Here is an 18,489-nt window from a genome sequence, read left to right as displayed (position 1 = left end):
CTCGGTGTTGGAATGACTCTCTTCAAGTGTCTCCTTATCACTACTTAGTAAGTTGCCCTGGACAGAGGCTTTATCTGTAAACTTGGGTGGGGGGGGGGGTTAATTATCTATAATGCTGTTGTTTGTCTTTGGGTGGGCCCTTGGAGGGGGAGGAACCTGCAGATGCAGCAATGATTAAATGTTTTCAAAGAATGTGACTAAAAATAAAATAAAGTGCTTTAAGGTTTATATATTTATGCAAGTGAAGTTTGTTCATTCTAAGTATAATATTTTTGTCATTTGTCTTTTAACTGTTTATTCTTAATGCAGTTTTATTAGTTGGGAATTGTAAAAGTACATCTCAAGTAACCGGAAAATACATTTATCTGGCATCTACCAATCTCCATAGGTTCTGGATACCAAGGGTTTTACTGTACCACACATTTTAAATAACCTGTAATGAATTGTCAAAGTAGTTCCGGCAAGGTAAATTAATCAAAATAGCAGGACTTCGTTTGGGTTTTTTAAAAGGCAAATAGATTGATTCATTTATTTCAGTAAATGAAAATTATTTTTTAAAATTAATTATGGGAACTAAAGGATATGGTCTGTAAAAATTTGTAAAACTAGTGTATAAAATTAACAGTGAAGAAATATATGGTGGGAGAACAACTGGAAGTGTAGTCAAGGTAGATGTGGAGTGTAAAATATATTAGTGGAAAGTTTGTCTCCTGATAATGGAGACAGAAGCTCTTTATTGCTGTAGACATGACCCAGCTCTGGAAGCTGGTTTCCTTGATCACACAGAACAGAAGGAAAGCCGGGTCTGTAAGCCTTTTACACAGTTGAAGCGCGGGACATGTAGCACAGAAGCATGGCAACACAGTTCGCACTTTTAGACTGGTCTCACATCAATATTGTCCACCTCTGATACTGCCTACCTTAGCAGATCAAAGCTGGGTAAATTTAGGGCCCCCCCCCCCCATCCACCCTCGATGCATTCACACAGTTCAAAAGGCGGATAATACCCAGCTTTCTAGAGGTATGAAAAAGGGGTAAGAGAGATCCAGAAAGGGAAGAGTGTTTGTGGAAAGCTGATCCAACCCATCCCCACCTACATCCACGATACCACACATGCCCTCCATCTCTTCAATTACTTCAAATTCCCTGAACTGGACCACCTTATTTTTACGATGGGCATCCAATGCCTTTATACATCCAACCCTCATACAGAAGGTCTCAAAGTCTTTTGTTTTTTATCAAGACCAGAGATCCAAGCAGTCACCCTCTACCACCACCATTCTCCATTGGCAGAAGTTGTACTCACTTTTAATAACCTCCTTTGACTCATCTCACTTCCTTTAAATCAAAGGAATAGCCATGGGTACCCTCATGGGTCCTGGCTATGCCTGCCTGTTTGTGGGCTGTGTGGAGCAATCCATGCTGCATGCCTAAATTTGATGACTACATTTGGGCTGTCTCATGCACCCGTGATGAGCTCATCAACTTCATTAACTTCGTAGCCAACTTTGACCCCAATATCAAGTTCAGCTAGACCATCTCCAACAACACTCTCCCTTTCTTGATCTCTCTGTCTCCATCTCAGGAGACAAGCTTTCAACCGATGAATTTTACAAAACCACAACCACTCTTCTTCACACCCAGTCCACTGCAATTATTCTATCTCCTTCTTGCAATTTCTCTGTTTCCCTCACAATTGTTCCCAAGCCTGAGGTCTTCCAGTCCAGATCCCCTCCACCACAATCAACTCAGGCCTCAACCGCATCCCTTCTATTTCCTACTCATCTGCCCTGGCTCCCTCTGTCCCTAAATGATAACAAATACAGGATAACTTTGTCCTTCCCTACCATTCCACCAGCCTCCATATCCAAAACATTATCCTTTGTAATCTCCAGCACTTACAACAGGATCCCACTACTAGACACATCTTTCCCTCTCTACCATCCATAGGGACTGCTCCCTCTGCGATTCTCTTGTGCATTTATCCCTCCCCACCAATCATCCCTCTGACACCTTCCCCTGAGGCTGCAGGAAGAGCAACATTAATGGCCACAACTCCTCCATCACCTCGGTTCAGGGCCCCAAACAGGCCTGTCAAGTGAAGTAACACTTCACATGTATCTGCAGAAGTGATCTACTGCATCCAATGCTCCCTTTGTGGCCCTCTTTACATCAGAGAGAGAGGGTGTAAACTGGGAGATCACTTTGCTGAGGACCTTTTAGGATTGTGTCCACATCAGCGACAGAGATCACCCAGTGGCTGACCGTTTCAATTCTGTGCCCCACTTCCAGACTCACATGTCTGTCCATGACCTCGTGTACTATCCCAACAAGATCACCATAAATTGGAGGTACAACACCTGATTTTCTGTCTGGGCACTCTCGAACCGGGTAGTATTAACATCGACTTCTCCGGCTTCTGCTAACCTGCTCTCCATTCTCCCTCCCTTCCCTTCCCCCTGTCTTCTTTCCCTCAGCTCTCCATTCACTATTCAAATAAGGTGTATGCTCTCAAAACAAGTTTCCCACTGTATCTTGGGTGCATGTGACAATTAACAGTTTAATTTAAAACTTCCTGTTTGTGCATGCTCTGCAATCTGACAATTTTATGTTTGCAATCTGACAATTTTATGTTAAACTTGTAAATTATAACGAAAGTGATTGTGGTTGCAATACAACTAGCAATGCCTTACTGTTTGATTAGAGTTGGCTGCCAACAGGGGGCTGACACAGAGCACTATGCAGATCTGTAATGGACACTTGTAGCCTCATGGCATGCCTCATGGTGCTGTTTACAACAACTTTAAAGTAAAGAACATTTTCCTTCATCCATGTGTTGTCTAAGAACTCACACATTCAAATACAAGATAAAATATGGTGTCAAAAGAAGGAAATTAAAAGGAAATGCATTAAAAGTTAAAAATATAAAGTCACCAACTGATCAGTGAAGGGAAGCTAACACAGCGAAAAATGGAAGGATTACATCCACCAGCAAAATTTCAGCTGACAGGTAATGTGACTGAAAATTAGGACAGATTTAAACAGCGTTTTGGATTGTATTTAGTGGCAGTCGGAGCTGACAAGAAAAGTGATAAAGTGAAAGCTTCAGTTTTCTTACACGTCATGGTTGATGATGCACTGGAGGTGTATAATAACTTCACATTTGATGCTGAAGGAGACAAAATGAAACTGGAAAAATAATGGAACACTTTGAAGCATACCGCATATCTAAACATAACGTGACATTTGAGAGGCACAGATTTTTCACTTGTGCACAGAAAATGGAAGAAAGTATTGATCAGTATGCGACTGAATTGAGAAATAGAATAAAAACATGTGAATTTGGTGGACTGTGACTCATTGATAAAAGACAAACTTGTGTGTGGTATTCCAGATAATAGTCTAAGGGAAAAACTGTTAAGAGAGCAAAATCTAGGCCTGGAAAAAGCCATAGCACACTGTAGGGCTACAGAAACTGTAAAAACAGAGGCAAAAGAACTGTTCAATGAAACTAGCTGCAACATGGATGTAGTGAGCAAGAATGGCCATAAACTGTTTAACAAAAAGTGCACCAATAGGGAAAGAGAGATGTGGTCAGTGAACAAAAATAAAACCAACAATTGAAAGCCATGTCGTAGATATGGAACACAACACCTACCAAAAAGGTGTCCAGGATATGGTAAAAAAATGTGATATGTAACCATTATGCCCGTTGCTGTAGGAACCAAAGGCAACAAAGCAAGGTTCATGCAGTAGATGAAAGGGAGATAGAGGAATTCTATGCAGATGTTGTGACTGAAAACAAGAAAGAAAACAGAGACTGGATGTTGAGATTAAAAGTGAATGACATTTACATTTCAGTTAAATTGGATACTGGAGCACAAATTAATGTAATATCAGAGACTGAATTTAAGGTTAGACCCAGACCAAAGATGTATGGAACAAAAGTAAAGGTGACAGGATATTCAGGTTCCGATACACAAGTGCAAGGAGAATGCATGGTCAAAGGGAAACACAAGGACAGAGAGCATATGCTAGCATTCATCACGGAACCAAAGGAGGTACAGCCCATACTTAACAGCCTGTGAAAAAATGAACCTGGTAAAAAGAGTCCTCGTTGAGGAAAGCGAAGTAGAGACAGCCTGTGATGAACCCATGAAAGAGTTCAATGATCTATTTCAGGATCTTGGCTGCCTTCCAGGAGAATACACGATCAGAGTGGATAAATGTGTGCCATCGATAATACATCCATGCAGAAATGATCCATTTGCATTTCAAAAGCAACTAAAAGCAGAGTTGGACAGGATGGAAAGCCTAAACGTGATTCAGAAGATAGATGAGGCAATGGAGTGGGTGAGTTCATTCGTCGTTGTGGACAAAAAAAATGGAAAGCTTAGAATTTGCCTGGATCCAAGAAATTTAAACAGACCAATAAAGAGAAAAGATTTCAAGATTCCAACGCATGAAGAAATCATGTCACAGTTTGCAAATGCAAAGTTTTTCAGCAAGTTAGATGCATCAGCAGGATTTTGGCAGTTGAAATTGGATGAAGCAAGTTCAAGACTGTGCACGTTCAATAGTCCACTTGGTGGATACAGATTCCTAAGGTAACGATTGGGAATTGCCTCAGCTCCTGAAGTGGATCACAAAACTATCCACATGGTCTATGAGCACCTGGACAGAGTTGATACTTCAATGGGGAACCATGAGAATGGAGTATGATGATAGACTAAGGAAAGTGCTGGAAGCAACAAGGAAAGCAAACCTGAGCTGAATATAGAGAAATGCCAGCTCAGGGTGACAGAAGTAATATTTGTAGGAGATATTATTGGCAGTAAGGGCATCAGACCAGATCCCAGAAAGGTGTCCGCCATTGGGAACATACCAAGACCACAATGCAAAAAGGACATACAGCGGTTTAATGGAATGGTCAACTATATGGGTAAATTCATATCCGACCTCTCAGAAAAGATGGCTCCATTGAGAAAACAAACAGAAAAGAATATTGAATGGGAGTGGAATCATGAGCATGAAAAGTCATGGAGGGAACTAAAGAAACTGCTCCCAGAGGAACTAGTTATGAGGCTTTATGACCCAGCAAAACCCATCAAGATATCTTCAGACTCATCACATAGTGGGCTCGGTGCAGTTCTTCTGCAAAAATGTGATGACTGGCAACCTATTGAGTATGCATCATGCTCAATGACAGATGCAAAGAAGCGATATGCTCAAATTGAAAAGAAGTTGCTCAGCATCACATACGCCTGTGAAAGGTTTCATCAGTTTGTGTCAGGACAAGCCATCAGTGTAGAGACTGACCATAAGCCCTTGATTGCATTGTTCCAAATGCCATTAAATGAATGTCCATTTAGAAAGCAAAGAATGATGATTAGGCTGCAACACTATACACTGAATGTGGCGTACGGGGGCATGGCAAGATGGCGTAGAATCTAGACATGCAATCTCGACCTCTCTGGCCAGACATTTAAATACCCATTTTTTAACCCTTTGTTTCTAAGTTTAAACTTTTTAAATTTTAGTTTAAAGTATTAAGGAATTATTCTGGCCATTAATGGTAAAAAGACTAAACGTCAAGTTCAAAAGAAGATACATTTTCGAAGTGCTGAAGATCTGGGGCCTAGACGACTTGAAACAGCCCCAGGCTCAATTTTCACTTTGCCTAAATCCCAAAGATCGCCTGTGGAGGCTGAAAAGGAAATGCATCAGGCAGCATTACAATCTGAAGAAATCGGTTTTTTTTGCGAATGGATGAGAAAACAACAAGATGCGGCGGGAGACCAGCGGCGACTCCCTGAAGAAATCGGGATGCTGTCGCTGGGAGTCCAGACCCGCAGTAAATCTTTTAAAATGCCTTTTGTTGAATTGCAGCAGGAGCTGCAGTTACCTTTTTCTGCCACTATGTCAGAGCTGAGATTTACGGATTCACAATGAATGCAATTAAATGCAGTTATTCAACCTATGTTGACATCTCTAATGAATGAGATGGTTCAAATGAATGCTGGTATAAGTTCAGAATTAAATAGGGTTAAGGCATGTGTGGATGCATCTTATGAAGAATTTTTTTTTACATTCAGACTGCTTTTTGGACTGTGAACAACAAGTGACTTCTAACACAGAAAAAGTGTTGAAGGTGGAAAAATCAGTCATAGAATTAGGAGATCATGAGAAGGAGCTAGAAATAAAAAATAGATTATTTGGAAAATCAAAGCAGAAGGAATAATGTGAAAATTGTTGGTTTGCCAGAAGATATAGAAGGACAAGACCCTCTTCATTTCTTTAAAGACTGGATTCCGCAAATATGAGGGCAAGATTTTTTCCTCTGGGGGATTGGCACTGGAAAGAGCCCACAGAGCTTTAAGAAGAATACCCTCAGCTGGTCAACCCTCGAGACCGGTAATAATTCGATGTCTGAGTTATTTGGATAGAGAAGCAATACTTTGACTTGCAGTACAAAATGCGAGACAACGACAAACCCCATTATTGATTCAGAATAGTAGAGTCTTTTTTTATCCTGATTTGAGTCAAGATATCATTCAACGTCGATGTCGATTTAATCCAGTTAAAGAAGTCTTGTGGCGTAAAGGTTATAAGTCTACTTTTCGTTACACTGCAGTGTTAAAGGTCTTTTACGGAGACTATCAATTTCGGTTTTTTGAAACTGATTGTGAAGCAATGATTTTTGTTGACTCATTGCCAGATATAAGAGGACAAAGACGTAGCCCACCATTATCTCCTAAAGAAAAATTTGGTAGTCATGAAAATGGAAGAAATGGCAGAAATGTGAAAAATGGGAATGGAAAGAGTCTACCTCTTTCTGAAATGGGATCTTCGAGCTTGGTGTCTTTTGGATGAAAAAAAGAATGTTCTTATTTTATTTTTTCTTTTGTTATTATGATACTTGGATGTTACTGATTGTTTGGCTGGGGAGGGGGAGATTTGCACTAAGTTCTTTACTAGTTAACAGCCACTGGTGGATGATCCACACCCAATTTTTGTTTAGGGGATTACTACCTTTTGGTAGTTTTTTTAGGGGGTGGGATTTTTTTATTGTTTTTTTTTACTTTTTTTCTTAGTTTTTAATTTGTGATTTTTTTTATTGGAGGGACTATATATATTGATTTGAGTTTTTATATAAAGATATTATTGGTATTTAGTAATAATAGTAGATATGTCGAAGTTGAGGTTTGCTACTTTTAATGTTCAAGGATTAAATAGTCAGATTAAACGTGAACTAGTCTTGGCATATATTAAGAAAATGAAAATTGATATTGCCTTTTTACAAGAAACACATTTGAATGTGAAGGAAAGTGTGAAATTAAAAAGGGATTGGGTTGGGCATGTATATTTTTCTTCATTTAATTCTAGAGCTAAAGGTGTAGCAATTTTGATACATAAAAAATTTATCTTTTGAATTATAATCAATGGAGGAAAAGGAAGGATGTATTAAATTGAATTGTAAGATTTTTAGTGAATTTTGGACTTTACTTAATATTTATGCTCCAAATGCAAATTATGAAGTATTTATTTCAGATGCATTTTTATGTTTGGGTCAAGCTAATGATAATATTTTAGTTGGTGGTGATTTTAATTGTGTTTTGGAACCTTTATTAGATAAATTTCTGAAGAAAGTTTAAAAAATCCAAGATGGCAATCCAGGTCCAAGCGTTGATGAAAGATCTTAATTTAGTAGATATTTGGAGAAATGCACATTATGCAATGATTAATTACAATTTTTAACATCAATTATATTTGACACCTGAAAAATTTAAAAAGTATGGTTTTCATGAATCAGATTTGTGTTTTAGATGTGGTGATACGGTTGGAACTATTTTTCCTGCTGTTTGGTCATGTATACATATACAATCTTTTTGGAAGAAAATTCAATTGTTTTTAGAATATCTGTATAAGATTAAAATAGTTTTAGATCCAACAGTATTTTTATTGGGTAGTTTGCAACCTCTGAAAGGCTTGGGATTGGATAAGTTTCAGCTTGCTTTTGTATATTTAGTTTTATCTGTAGCAAAAAAATGTATTGCTAGTACATGGAAAGATACAAATATGATTGATATTAATAGATGGCATAATGAGATGAAATATTGTTTAACAATGGAAAAAATTACATATGTTTCACATGATAATTATAATTTTTTTATTAATAAGTGGCTGTTATACTCAGAATATTTACATTTCAATTTATATTGATTAGATTTTAATATGTATATTTAACTTTTTTATTAATATTCTTTCTTTTTTTTCTTTTTTATGGCTCTCCTTAGGAGAGTTGGCTGAAGGGGGGGTCGTCTTTTTTTTTCTCTTTTTTTAGATATATATAAAAGAATGTTCATGTTCATGTTTAATTGCTGTATATGTCATATATTATTTGTTTTTTGAATGAATAAATAAAGTTTTAAAAAAACTGAATGTGGCATACACTCCAGGTAAGCTAATGTACACAGCAGACACATTGTCCAGAGCTGTTGACTTGATAGAGCCTGCAAACACCAAAATGGATGAAGAAGTGAATGCCTTTGTGGACATGATCACAAGTGCATTGCCCATATCAGATGCAAAACTGGAGCTCATAAAGTCAGAGACAAACAAAGATGAAACATTGAGACAACTGAGAAAAAACATCTTGGATAGATGGCCCAACATGAAGCAGGACTGCTCACCTGATATTTCAGATTACTGGAACTATTAGCGGTTGAAGACATCCTCTACAAAGGAAGCAAAATCCTTATCCCAAAGAGTCTAAGAAAAGAGATGCTAAAAACTATCCACGGAGGACATCACAGAATCAAAAATGTAAGAAAAGAGTATGAGAAGTGATGTACTGGCGAAGAATCAACAATTATATAACAAATGAAGTGTCAAACTTACAATATGCCAGAAATGTCAAGCAAGCAATCCTGCAGAACCACTAAAGCCACACCCAGCACCATACAGACCTCACCAGAAGGTAGGCGCTGACCTATTCAAATATCTTCTAGTCACAGACTATTACTCCCTGTATCTAGAGGTGTATAAACTGAACATCACTACTTCAGGTGCTTAATAACAGGTATGAAAGCCATATTCTCCAGACATGGCATGGCAAGCGAGGTCTTCACAGACAATGGACCCCAGTTTTGCAATTTAAAGCTCCGACAGTTTGCCAAAGAGTGGGACTTGGTACACATCATGTCAAGTCCTTATTTTCCACAGTCCAATGGTCTAGTGGAACCATCAGTATAGACACTGAAAAGATTGATGAACAAGGCAAAAGACAGTGGAACAGATTTCTAGTATGCCTCTTGAGAGTGGTATGTCACCAGCAGAACTCCTTATGGGACATAGGCTAAGATCAAACCTACCCATTCAGGAGAACCTCCTAAAAACGAAAGAGGGGGAGAAAGTGGGGAAGTTCAAAGAACAACTGAAAGAAAAGCAAAAGTATTACTTTGACAAAGGAACAAAAAACCTACTGGAACTCTACACTGGTGACCAAGTAAGGCTAAAAGACAAAACAAACTTATGGACTCAGAAGGAAACTGTCCTTAGAGAAGTCCGGCTAAGATCATACACCATTCAGAAACACGAAGGTGCTGTTCTGCGAAGAAATCGTCGAGACTTTCAAATGGAACCAGCCACAGTAGATGGAAAGACGGATATTGTGAACAACCTGAATGCACATCTGAGAAGACATCGTCTGAGGCAACAACTCATATTCGAGGACAAACAATCAGGAGGTCATCAAGACACGTGAATCCTCCGAAGAGACTCATTGAGCAAATTTAAGTAATTTAAAATGAAGTAGTGCTATCTTATTCGCTCTCCAAGTTTTAGGGTATGTAGATGTGAACACACAAAACAAATTTTAAAAATGTTAAGAAATGATAATAATGAAAATGTAAGTTCTTGGTGATAAAGTTAAAATTGCAGAGTTATACAAAGAAAACATGTTGGTTAAAAGTTAGTTACTTTTGTTTTAAGAAAGGGAGATGGAATGATAGTGATCATGGTTGCAATGCAACTAGCAATGCCTTACTGTTTGATTAGACTTGGCTGCCAGCAGGGGGCTGACACTGCGCAGGAGACATCGCATGATGATCTGTAATGGAGACTTGCAGCCTCATGGCCTTGTGCTGTTTACATCAACTTTAAAGTAAAGAACCTTTTCCTTCATCCATGTGTTGTCTAAGAACTAACATATATGAATGAAACATAAATTACCATAAACAAAGAAATATTTCAGTTGGTGAGCAATAATGGGAAAATGGCATTGTGCCTCAATATAATCTTGGTAACAAAAATATTTTATGAAAGTTCATTGCTTACCTGTTGTACAATGGTTGTTAGTTCCAGGCACAACTGAACAATATTGTTCTTTAAAAGTGAGTATTCTGTCACACTAACAAATGGAGACCTAAATCAAAACAAATAATAGTGAATCCATTTGGACAACCTTTCTCTCATGAAACTACAACTGAATCCTTTTCAGCAAGAATTAAAGATACTTCCATTGTGTCATTCATATACCATGTTATTTAAATAATTTTAATCAATTCATAATTCATGCAATCAGAGAAACGCATCACAGAACAAGACCCATCTATCTGCTTTGGCTTTGGTGAGTCCTTGAAAGAGAGCATGTAAACCCTCTATTTTTGTGCAACTTTACATTGGAATCAACTTTAATCGCCTTTTTAGGAAATATGTTCTTGATCCTAAGAACTCTCTGAGTAAAAACATTGCTCATACATTCTCTGCATTCTCTCGATTTTGGCCAATTTTAAATTCACACCTTCAAGTAATAAGCCAACATTTTGTTTCTGCTGGAGTGCATGGTAACATGTTAAAGTAGCCCGCAGTAGTTTCAGACTAATCAATTATGTCAATTTGGCAAGGAAATGGCAATTAGAGGTTTCAATCCAGCAGAAGGAGATCTACTGGACTGTTTGGCAGACATTAAGAGACAGACTCCTTTTGGGCTGTAAGCTACCACATGCAGCAAATCTAATTATTACTTTTCACCTTCATCAACCTCAGACCAGTTGAAGTTTTTATCCTCTCTTCTGACCAGAAGAGCTTAATGCAATGATCTGACTTTCCTAAATCAACAACACATTGTTCTTGAGTATAATCAAATGCATCAGAGTGGATACAAAACTGTAAAAGAATTAGTGCCAAGCTCTTGATAGTGTTTAAGAAATTTAGGTCAAGGGACTAGTTTTGGGAAGGGAATTTTATAATTGGGAAAAGAGACACACCAGGATAAAAATAAATAATTCCAAAAAGTTGATTGGGTAATTGAAATTGGCAACCAATGGAGGGATGAAGGGAAAAAGGAAGATAATAAGTATTATTTTTGCTGAGTTGCAGGGCTATGCTGAGATTCAAGGTTGCATCATTGGTTGTGCTGAGGCCAAAGGGGATTAGAAGATAGTATGCGATCTCTCAACGTATTCGTGTTGAAGAGAGAGAACCAATGGCAAGAAGGAAAATAGGTGAGGAGATGTGTGACACAAACTGACATTTGGAAATTTATGGAGTGTAGAAGATGAAAAGACAGTAAGAACTCATCTAAATGAGCCTTGAGATGTTAAAAATGCTTGCATCTTGGAGGGAAGAACATGGAGCAAGATGAAGATGTCATTAGCTCAGTTAACTAGTAGCATCTTAACTGTTAGTAAGGCATCAATCACAAACATTTACAAAACAGAAAGAAACCATTGGATCTATTGAGCCTACACTAGCCATCGGGAGTCAAATTCTTTAGGTGCATTTCGTACATCATGTCAACCATGTCAAGTGTATGAACGTCACGAGGGATTCTGCCTCCATCACCTGACAGAGAGTGGGTTCTTGATCCTCAGAGCTTTGTAGGTGAGTTTCCCCCCTCTTAACTTTCAACTATTTAACTTAAATCTAAGTTAAATTTTCTAGTTATTAAGAGAAATATGGTTAGTCCCAAACATTGTCTATAACTATATTTAAAATTATATTTCCCCTCATTTTCCTTCATTTCAAAGTAAACAATCAAAAGCCAAACAAAACTAAAATTCTCCAGGCCTAGTAACATCTTGGTAAAGTTTTCTGACACCTCCTTGGGCTTTCACATTCTGTAAAGTGGTGACCAGAACTCTTACTGCAGCCTAATTAGTGCCTTCAACAGCTCCAGCATAAAATCTCTGATTTTGTACTGGCAAAGACTAGACTCATTGGAAATACCACAGATCTTACAAAGATCAGTGGGCATGTGTATCAAATCTCCCCTGATTCAGTTCCTTTAAACCTCAGTGCATTCCCTTGCCAAGTTTTCCTGTCACATATCCATTGCCACAAATTTGGTCTGGAGAAATATTCTGTCTGGTGAAATTTTGCCCACTCAACCAGCCCAGTATTATCAAGGTAACCGACCAAGTGTAGTACCCTGGAAAATTCTGAAAATACCTCCTATATGTGTCCATATCTTTGGTATGGCTGCAACAAAAAGTTATATGTCCAACATGGAGCTCTGCAGAACAATAATGCACACAGCTTTCTAGCCTCTAAAATTCATAACAGCCATTCATTTTTAATCTCTGCCACTGAAAGTATTTTAGAACTAATAAACCTCTTTCCTTTGAATCACTTTGAAGTCAACATTTTGGTACAAATCACTCCCTCAAATTTCCGTCTCTTGCGAACCAGATGAAAAATCTTTCAAAATTCTCCTTATTTTCATAAACCTTAACTATCATGAATTGTTGGGTATTTAGACCTAATACTTCAAGTGATACCATGAATTAAATTGTATGATCAATTAATGCCACCTAGGTAAACAATGCAGTGGGGATGTTCGAGAAGGGTGGTGTGGATAACCATATCATAGGACCCATCAGCTGAAAATGATGAGGAGAGATTACCATGGTTTTTGATTACATTGAAAGTAATTACATGAGTTTGGCATTGTGGGAAAATGAAATACTGTTTGAAAGGATTTACAAATGGAACTGCAGGGAAGACCAGCACAGATGGGAAGTCCCAATGTCTTCCAAGATTCATCGACAAAGGCAGGATAAATATTTAATTGATACACTATTCACACAGTAGGAGAAACATTTAATGACTACTGTACTACTGTTGAGGCAGAATGTTATTAGCAGCATACCTGTCTAGCCAGGCCAATAAGCTTTTCGCAGCACCAATGAGGTCAACCACCGAGGTAAGGAAGTCATTTGGCAGCCTTCTGGAGGCCCTGCCATCATAATGGCCACTCCTCCGTCTACCTGTTATAAAGTTCTGTAAATTTTTGGCTGAGGCATTCAACTTGTGGGAAAGCGTTCGGAGGTTTTCAGTCTCCAAGCCATAGTTCTGTAAGAATAAAAACATGTATGTTAATTGCTCCTTTGTCATATAATTTTTTGGTAAATTGTAATCCTTAAGTAGGTCAGATTTATAAAACATCTTTCACAAGCTCAACACTTCTCAAAGCATGAACAGCCATTGGTGTGCTTTTGAAGTGATGGAACTGTGGCAATCAGGAGAGAAGCAGCAGTCAATTTGTGAGCAATATTCTCGACTACCAATAAAATGATGAGCATATAAACTAATTTAATGTTGTTTGATAAATAAATATTGGCAAGGGCACAAGGACACCCTCCTGCTCTTGTTCCAACAGAGCCATGTAATTTTATAAGTCCACTTGACAGGGTGGACAAGACCTTGGATTAACATCTTATCCAAATTCTATTTGGAGTCTGACATTAGAAATTAAGCTGTACCTAAAAAACAGCATTGCCTGGCAAGAGCAGATAACAGATGTTTGCAAAAAAAAAGGCATTTACACTATGGTAATTATCAGTTTATTTTTAATTAAGGGATTAAGATTGACTGCTAAAAGACAAAAACCCAACACCATGAACATAATGGACTATTTTGGTCGTTGACGACGGAAGCTGGCTTTGCCAGCTGATGTCCATTTCTTGTAAAATGAATAAGAAAAAATATTTAACAGTATCAAAATAGCCTTGAAATGCACACATTCCAAGTCAGTCAAGGAGGCAAACAATCACAGCTTTTTTTTTGACTTGTAGCAAAGTATTCTATACTGAGCCACTATAGAGATAGGTGCACAAACTGTGGCATCACTGTACACATTATCAAGTCTATACAGTGGGAGTCTAATGCAAGACTGACACCTCCAGGCTTGAATGCTGGGCTTATACACATCACTGCTTCTGTCACATGGACAGGAAGTGACATCATCAGTCCAGATAAAAACCTTTGTTGGATGCAGGTCAATTTCCCATGTTTTCCACAGCATGTCCACCATTTTTGGAGCCGGTTCACTTGCTGGTAAGTAGGTCACAACAGACTTCCAATTTAATAATGACAGCCCTTTTGTTCAATTTTCTGGAAAATGCTACAAAAGACCCTCAAACCAAGTTATCCACAATTCACAAACAAAATGCAGTCAAACCACAGAGCAAAATTTGGGATCCAATAAATCCTGAGAAACCAGAAGGCTTCAAATTCAGGCATATGGCCATTTACTCCCCTGCGTGACTCTTGCACATCAATAGATTATTAGGCTGTTTCCATTGAATTTCCACTAATTTACATCTCCATTCAAGACATTGGAGTAAAGCAATCATCAACTAAATTCACTGTCATTAATTGGAATTGTTAGCTTTGGACCTTAAAATAACAAGTAGCTTTTATTTCAATTCAACATTTTCTGTTTTACAGTACTTCAATCTAAGGATGTTTGCAGCGTGGAGAGTGAAGATCCTCTCAAGCCCATCAGGTCTAGTCATTGGTCCAGCAATGCAAATATATCCCACCCGTTCTGCTTCAAATATTTTTGCAATAATATGTTTCAATCATGCCCTTTTTAAAATCTTTCTATAACTTGCAATAGTGAGGTATTTCCTTGTAATAGAACCATTGCACTAATAACACTTTTCACTGTTTTCTCATTTGTCTGTAAGCACAAGGTGTAATGTGATAGATCATGACAAAACATATCATTGTTTTACTTCCATGTGCCACCACAATCGATTGATTCCTGTCTCTCTTTTTGCTCCCCAAGTCAACAACTTGAGCCTTCAATCAGCAAAAGCACTCAGGGTGCTTCACAGGATTGTAACCAGATAGAAAAATTACTACCATGGTAAGCGAGCATAAGTATGGTCAAGAAGATAAATTTAAGACCACTTCAGAATGAAGGAGGAGGTGATTAGGAGGACGAGTGGAAGCAGAAAATTGAGAATAAGGATCTAGGCAATTGAAGTCACTTAGGCCTGAGAAAACAAAATGCAGAGTAATAAGTTACAGAAGACTGAAGATCTTGCTTACTTTTTAAAATTTGATTTAGTCATCTATTTTTTCAATACCTGTTTTTCAAGTTGCATAGACATTTAAGCAGGATTCTTGTTCAATATTGAGTTTGGTGGTCTTTACATGAAAAAGAAAGTAACACTTATCTCAATCAGCATTGCTTTCCATTATTAACTATTGAAGATAGAAACCAGGAATAAGCATGTTATAACAAAGTCATGTTATTGCCGCATACACGACCTGACTCTAACATAACATAACATAACAATTACAGCACGGAAACAGGCCATTAGGCCCTTCTAGTCTGCACCGAACCAAACACCCCTTTCTAGTCCCACCTCCCTGCACAATCCCCATAACACTCCATCTTCTTCTCATCCATATACCTTTTCTTAAATAATACAATTGACTCCGCCACCACTATTTCTCCCGGAAGCTCATTCCACACGGCTACCACTCTCTGAGTAAAGAAGTTCCCCCTCATGTTACCTCTAAACCTCTGCCCCTCTGGAAGCCAGCTTGCTTGTTCACACAGAACAGAAGAAATTCTAGGTCAGTGAGTCCTTTCACACAGCAAGCTGGCTTCCTGGAGCAAAACAGGCAGGGCGTGTTGTGCAGCAGAATCGGCATCTGGTGTGATGTAAAACATTCGCGCCTCTGTACACAATAATGGCGATGGAACAGCAGGTACATATGGTAATCTTCTGGGTATCGTAATCAACTTTATGAAGCATGCGATATTGCAATCGTGTGAACAACGCGTTTGTGCTATCAGAAAAATATTCAACAAGAATTTAAAGAGAATCAAGGAGCAGTTTGAGGCAGAAAGGCGCGCAGACCTTAGATGATGGAGTCGGAGACTTTTGGTTCTTCTGAGCCAATTCGTACATATCGCTGATAAAATGTGGGGGAGAGAGAAAGACCACAGAGGCCTGTATGTCCTCAACAATTTTGATGAAGATGAACATTTTTGACTTTGTATAGGAACTCATTGAGCCTCACCTGAGGCGCAAGACAACAAACTGTCAACAGCCTCTGGAACCTCAGCTTAGATTCGCTGTCGTTTTCTGGTGGTATGCTACCCATGTGAATATCAATCCATAAGTTGTATTTTTGGTGTTGGTGTCACCACGGGTGTGTGTTAGTATGTCAGGTTACTGGAGCATTGAAGAGGGCCCTTCCTAAACATTTTGTGAAACTGCCAAGTGGTGTGCATCTTCAGGAGACAATGGACAGATTTGTGGATTGGGGGGGATATCCAATGTGTGCTGGTACCATCAATGGCAGATGTATTTCCATCATCACCACCCCCCCCCCCAACATGACAATGCACAAGCATACTACAATCTGGTACTCAATTGTTCTTCAAGGTGTTGTTGACTACACCTACTGGTAAGGATCTCGGCCTGAGTTACAATTATTTGTCTTTATTAGTGAATGTGTAATGTGTTTCATATGTCGATCTATAACACTCATTCCTTTGTTTTTCCAGCTTCAGAGGGTTGGCCTGGCTGCACACATGATGCTTGAGTTTTAGCCAACTCACCCATCTACAGAAAGGCTGAAGATCAAGCAGATACCTCTTCCCACATGAAGTAAGTTTATATTCCCAACTTTACAGCGATGTATGTGCGGATCATGTAATAAATTGTGTAACCATAGGATGCAATGACAATCAGATGTTTATAAGTTCAACTGAAGGAATGGCTGCTGACTAAGTCCACTTCAAATGAAACTTTTAACAAGTTCAAGGGCCTGGTTCTATCCTGTTATTGGAAGACAGGCACGAGAAAACATTAGTGATATGATTAATTGAGATTTCAGAGGTTGCATAAAGTACTTATGAATCTACACTCCTCTTCCCACGGAAATCCAGAACTGTTAATGGAATGGAAATCCCCGTGCATCTCATCAGAGACCCAATTTACCCCCTCAGGAAGTGGCTGATGAAGGGCTCACTAACCACCATGCACTCGATCAATGTCAATAAAGCTTTACTACCTTTTGAGCTAGGCAAGGATGGTGGTAGAAAATGCTTTTGGACCTCTCAAAGGCCGCTGGAGGTGCCCAGTGAAGCGACTTGATATTTGCATCACCTTTGCAACAGACGTTGTTGATGCCTGTTGTGTTTGACTCACTGTATGGGAGATCAACAAGGAGCACTTCCTGCCAGAGTGAACCTCTGAGCAACCCAATCTCCCTCAGCCAGATCAAGTTGCTTATCAGGGTGCATGCAGAAGCACACAGTCACCAGGCTATCCGTGAAGCAATTATGCCCATTCTGTGAACTAATTTTGTAAACCGATTATGTCCATTCTGTAAACTGGTTCTGCATGCTGATTAACCCAACAAATAACATCGTTTAGTAAATGTTTATGGCAAATGAAAGAAATTTTTAGTGCACATAAAACATGTAAAGAACAAAAATAAAGGGTGCAAATACAACTGGAAGTGACTATTTACAACTGTGCAAATTAAGAAGACACCTATTACCATGTTCAAAAGTGGTAAGGCACAAATCAGTGAGGCTGTTATTGTCATGTGGCGGGGAAGAGTAATACTGCCTATGGGTTGCAGGAGCGTGGAACTGTGCTGGGGGAGTTTGGTGCTGTGGAGAGGGAGCAGGGCAATGTTGTACAGGGGCAGCCATGAGTGAAATCAGGTCTCACAGAAGTGAAGCTTGGTTCCTCAGCTCTTGCTTAATGTCTTGGAGCATGGTGCCAAACCATTCATCTGCTGCGCCCGCTCCTATCTACCGGCCTCCTGTGCCCCATTCTCCGCCTCCTGAATATCTCTCCCTCTGTCTTTCCAAATGAAGGCGTTTCTTCTTCACATCAATGGCAGCAGAAGATCCTTTATCTCCATTGTAAAGACTTGAGCTTCAGTGAATTTCTGCTTCTTTGGTTGTGGCTGGCTTCCTAGAGAACAAAGCCACACAAGCGACATTAGCAAGATGGGTCATTATTGGCAAACACCCTCACAAAGTCACATGAGAAAGATGAACAAAAGATCATTTTATTACCTGGCTGATTGTAAGGCACAGCTTGATTGTTTCTCCTGCTGCCATCCGTCTCCAAGCTGCTAACGTCCAGCATTAAAACATTGCTGCTGCAGAGGGGAGATGCAGCAGGATTGGTCTCAGGGGAGTCTGGATCCTCCATGATG

At 39.0% G+C, this 18,489-nt stretch overlaps 1 protein-coding gene across 1 annotated transcript in view; it reads right to left on the bottom strand.

The window, feature by feature from the left end:
* Nucleotides 1-18,489, bottom strand: part of LOC138740666 (connector enhancer of kinase suppressor of ras 2) — a 763,661-nt gene that overhangs the window by 481,561 nt on the left and 263,611 nt on the right. Inside the window, exons 3-4 of the mRNA XM_069893653.1 lie at nucleotides 13,154-13,356; nucleotides 10,339-10,426 (exon numbers count right to left, since the gene is read on the bottom strand). Of these exons, the coding sequence (XP_069749754.1) occupies nucleotides 10,339-10,426; nucleotides 13,154-13,356 (291 nt within the window). The remainder of the gene's footprint in view (nucleotides 1-10,338; nucleotides 10,427-13,153; nucleotides 13,357-18,489) is intronic.

This window comes from Narcine bancroftii, chromosome 8, assembly GCF_036971445.1.
Source record: "Narcine bancroftii isolate sNarBan1 chromosome 8, sNarBan1.hap1, whole genome shotgun sequence".
Classification (NCBI taxonomy): Eukaryota; Metazoa; Chordata; class Chondrichthyes; order Torpediniformes; family Narcinidae; genus Narcine; species Narcine bancroftii.
This window is presented reverse-complemented; position numbering and strand designations above follow the sequence as displayed.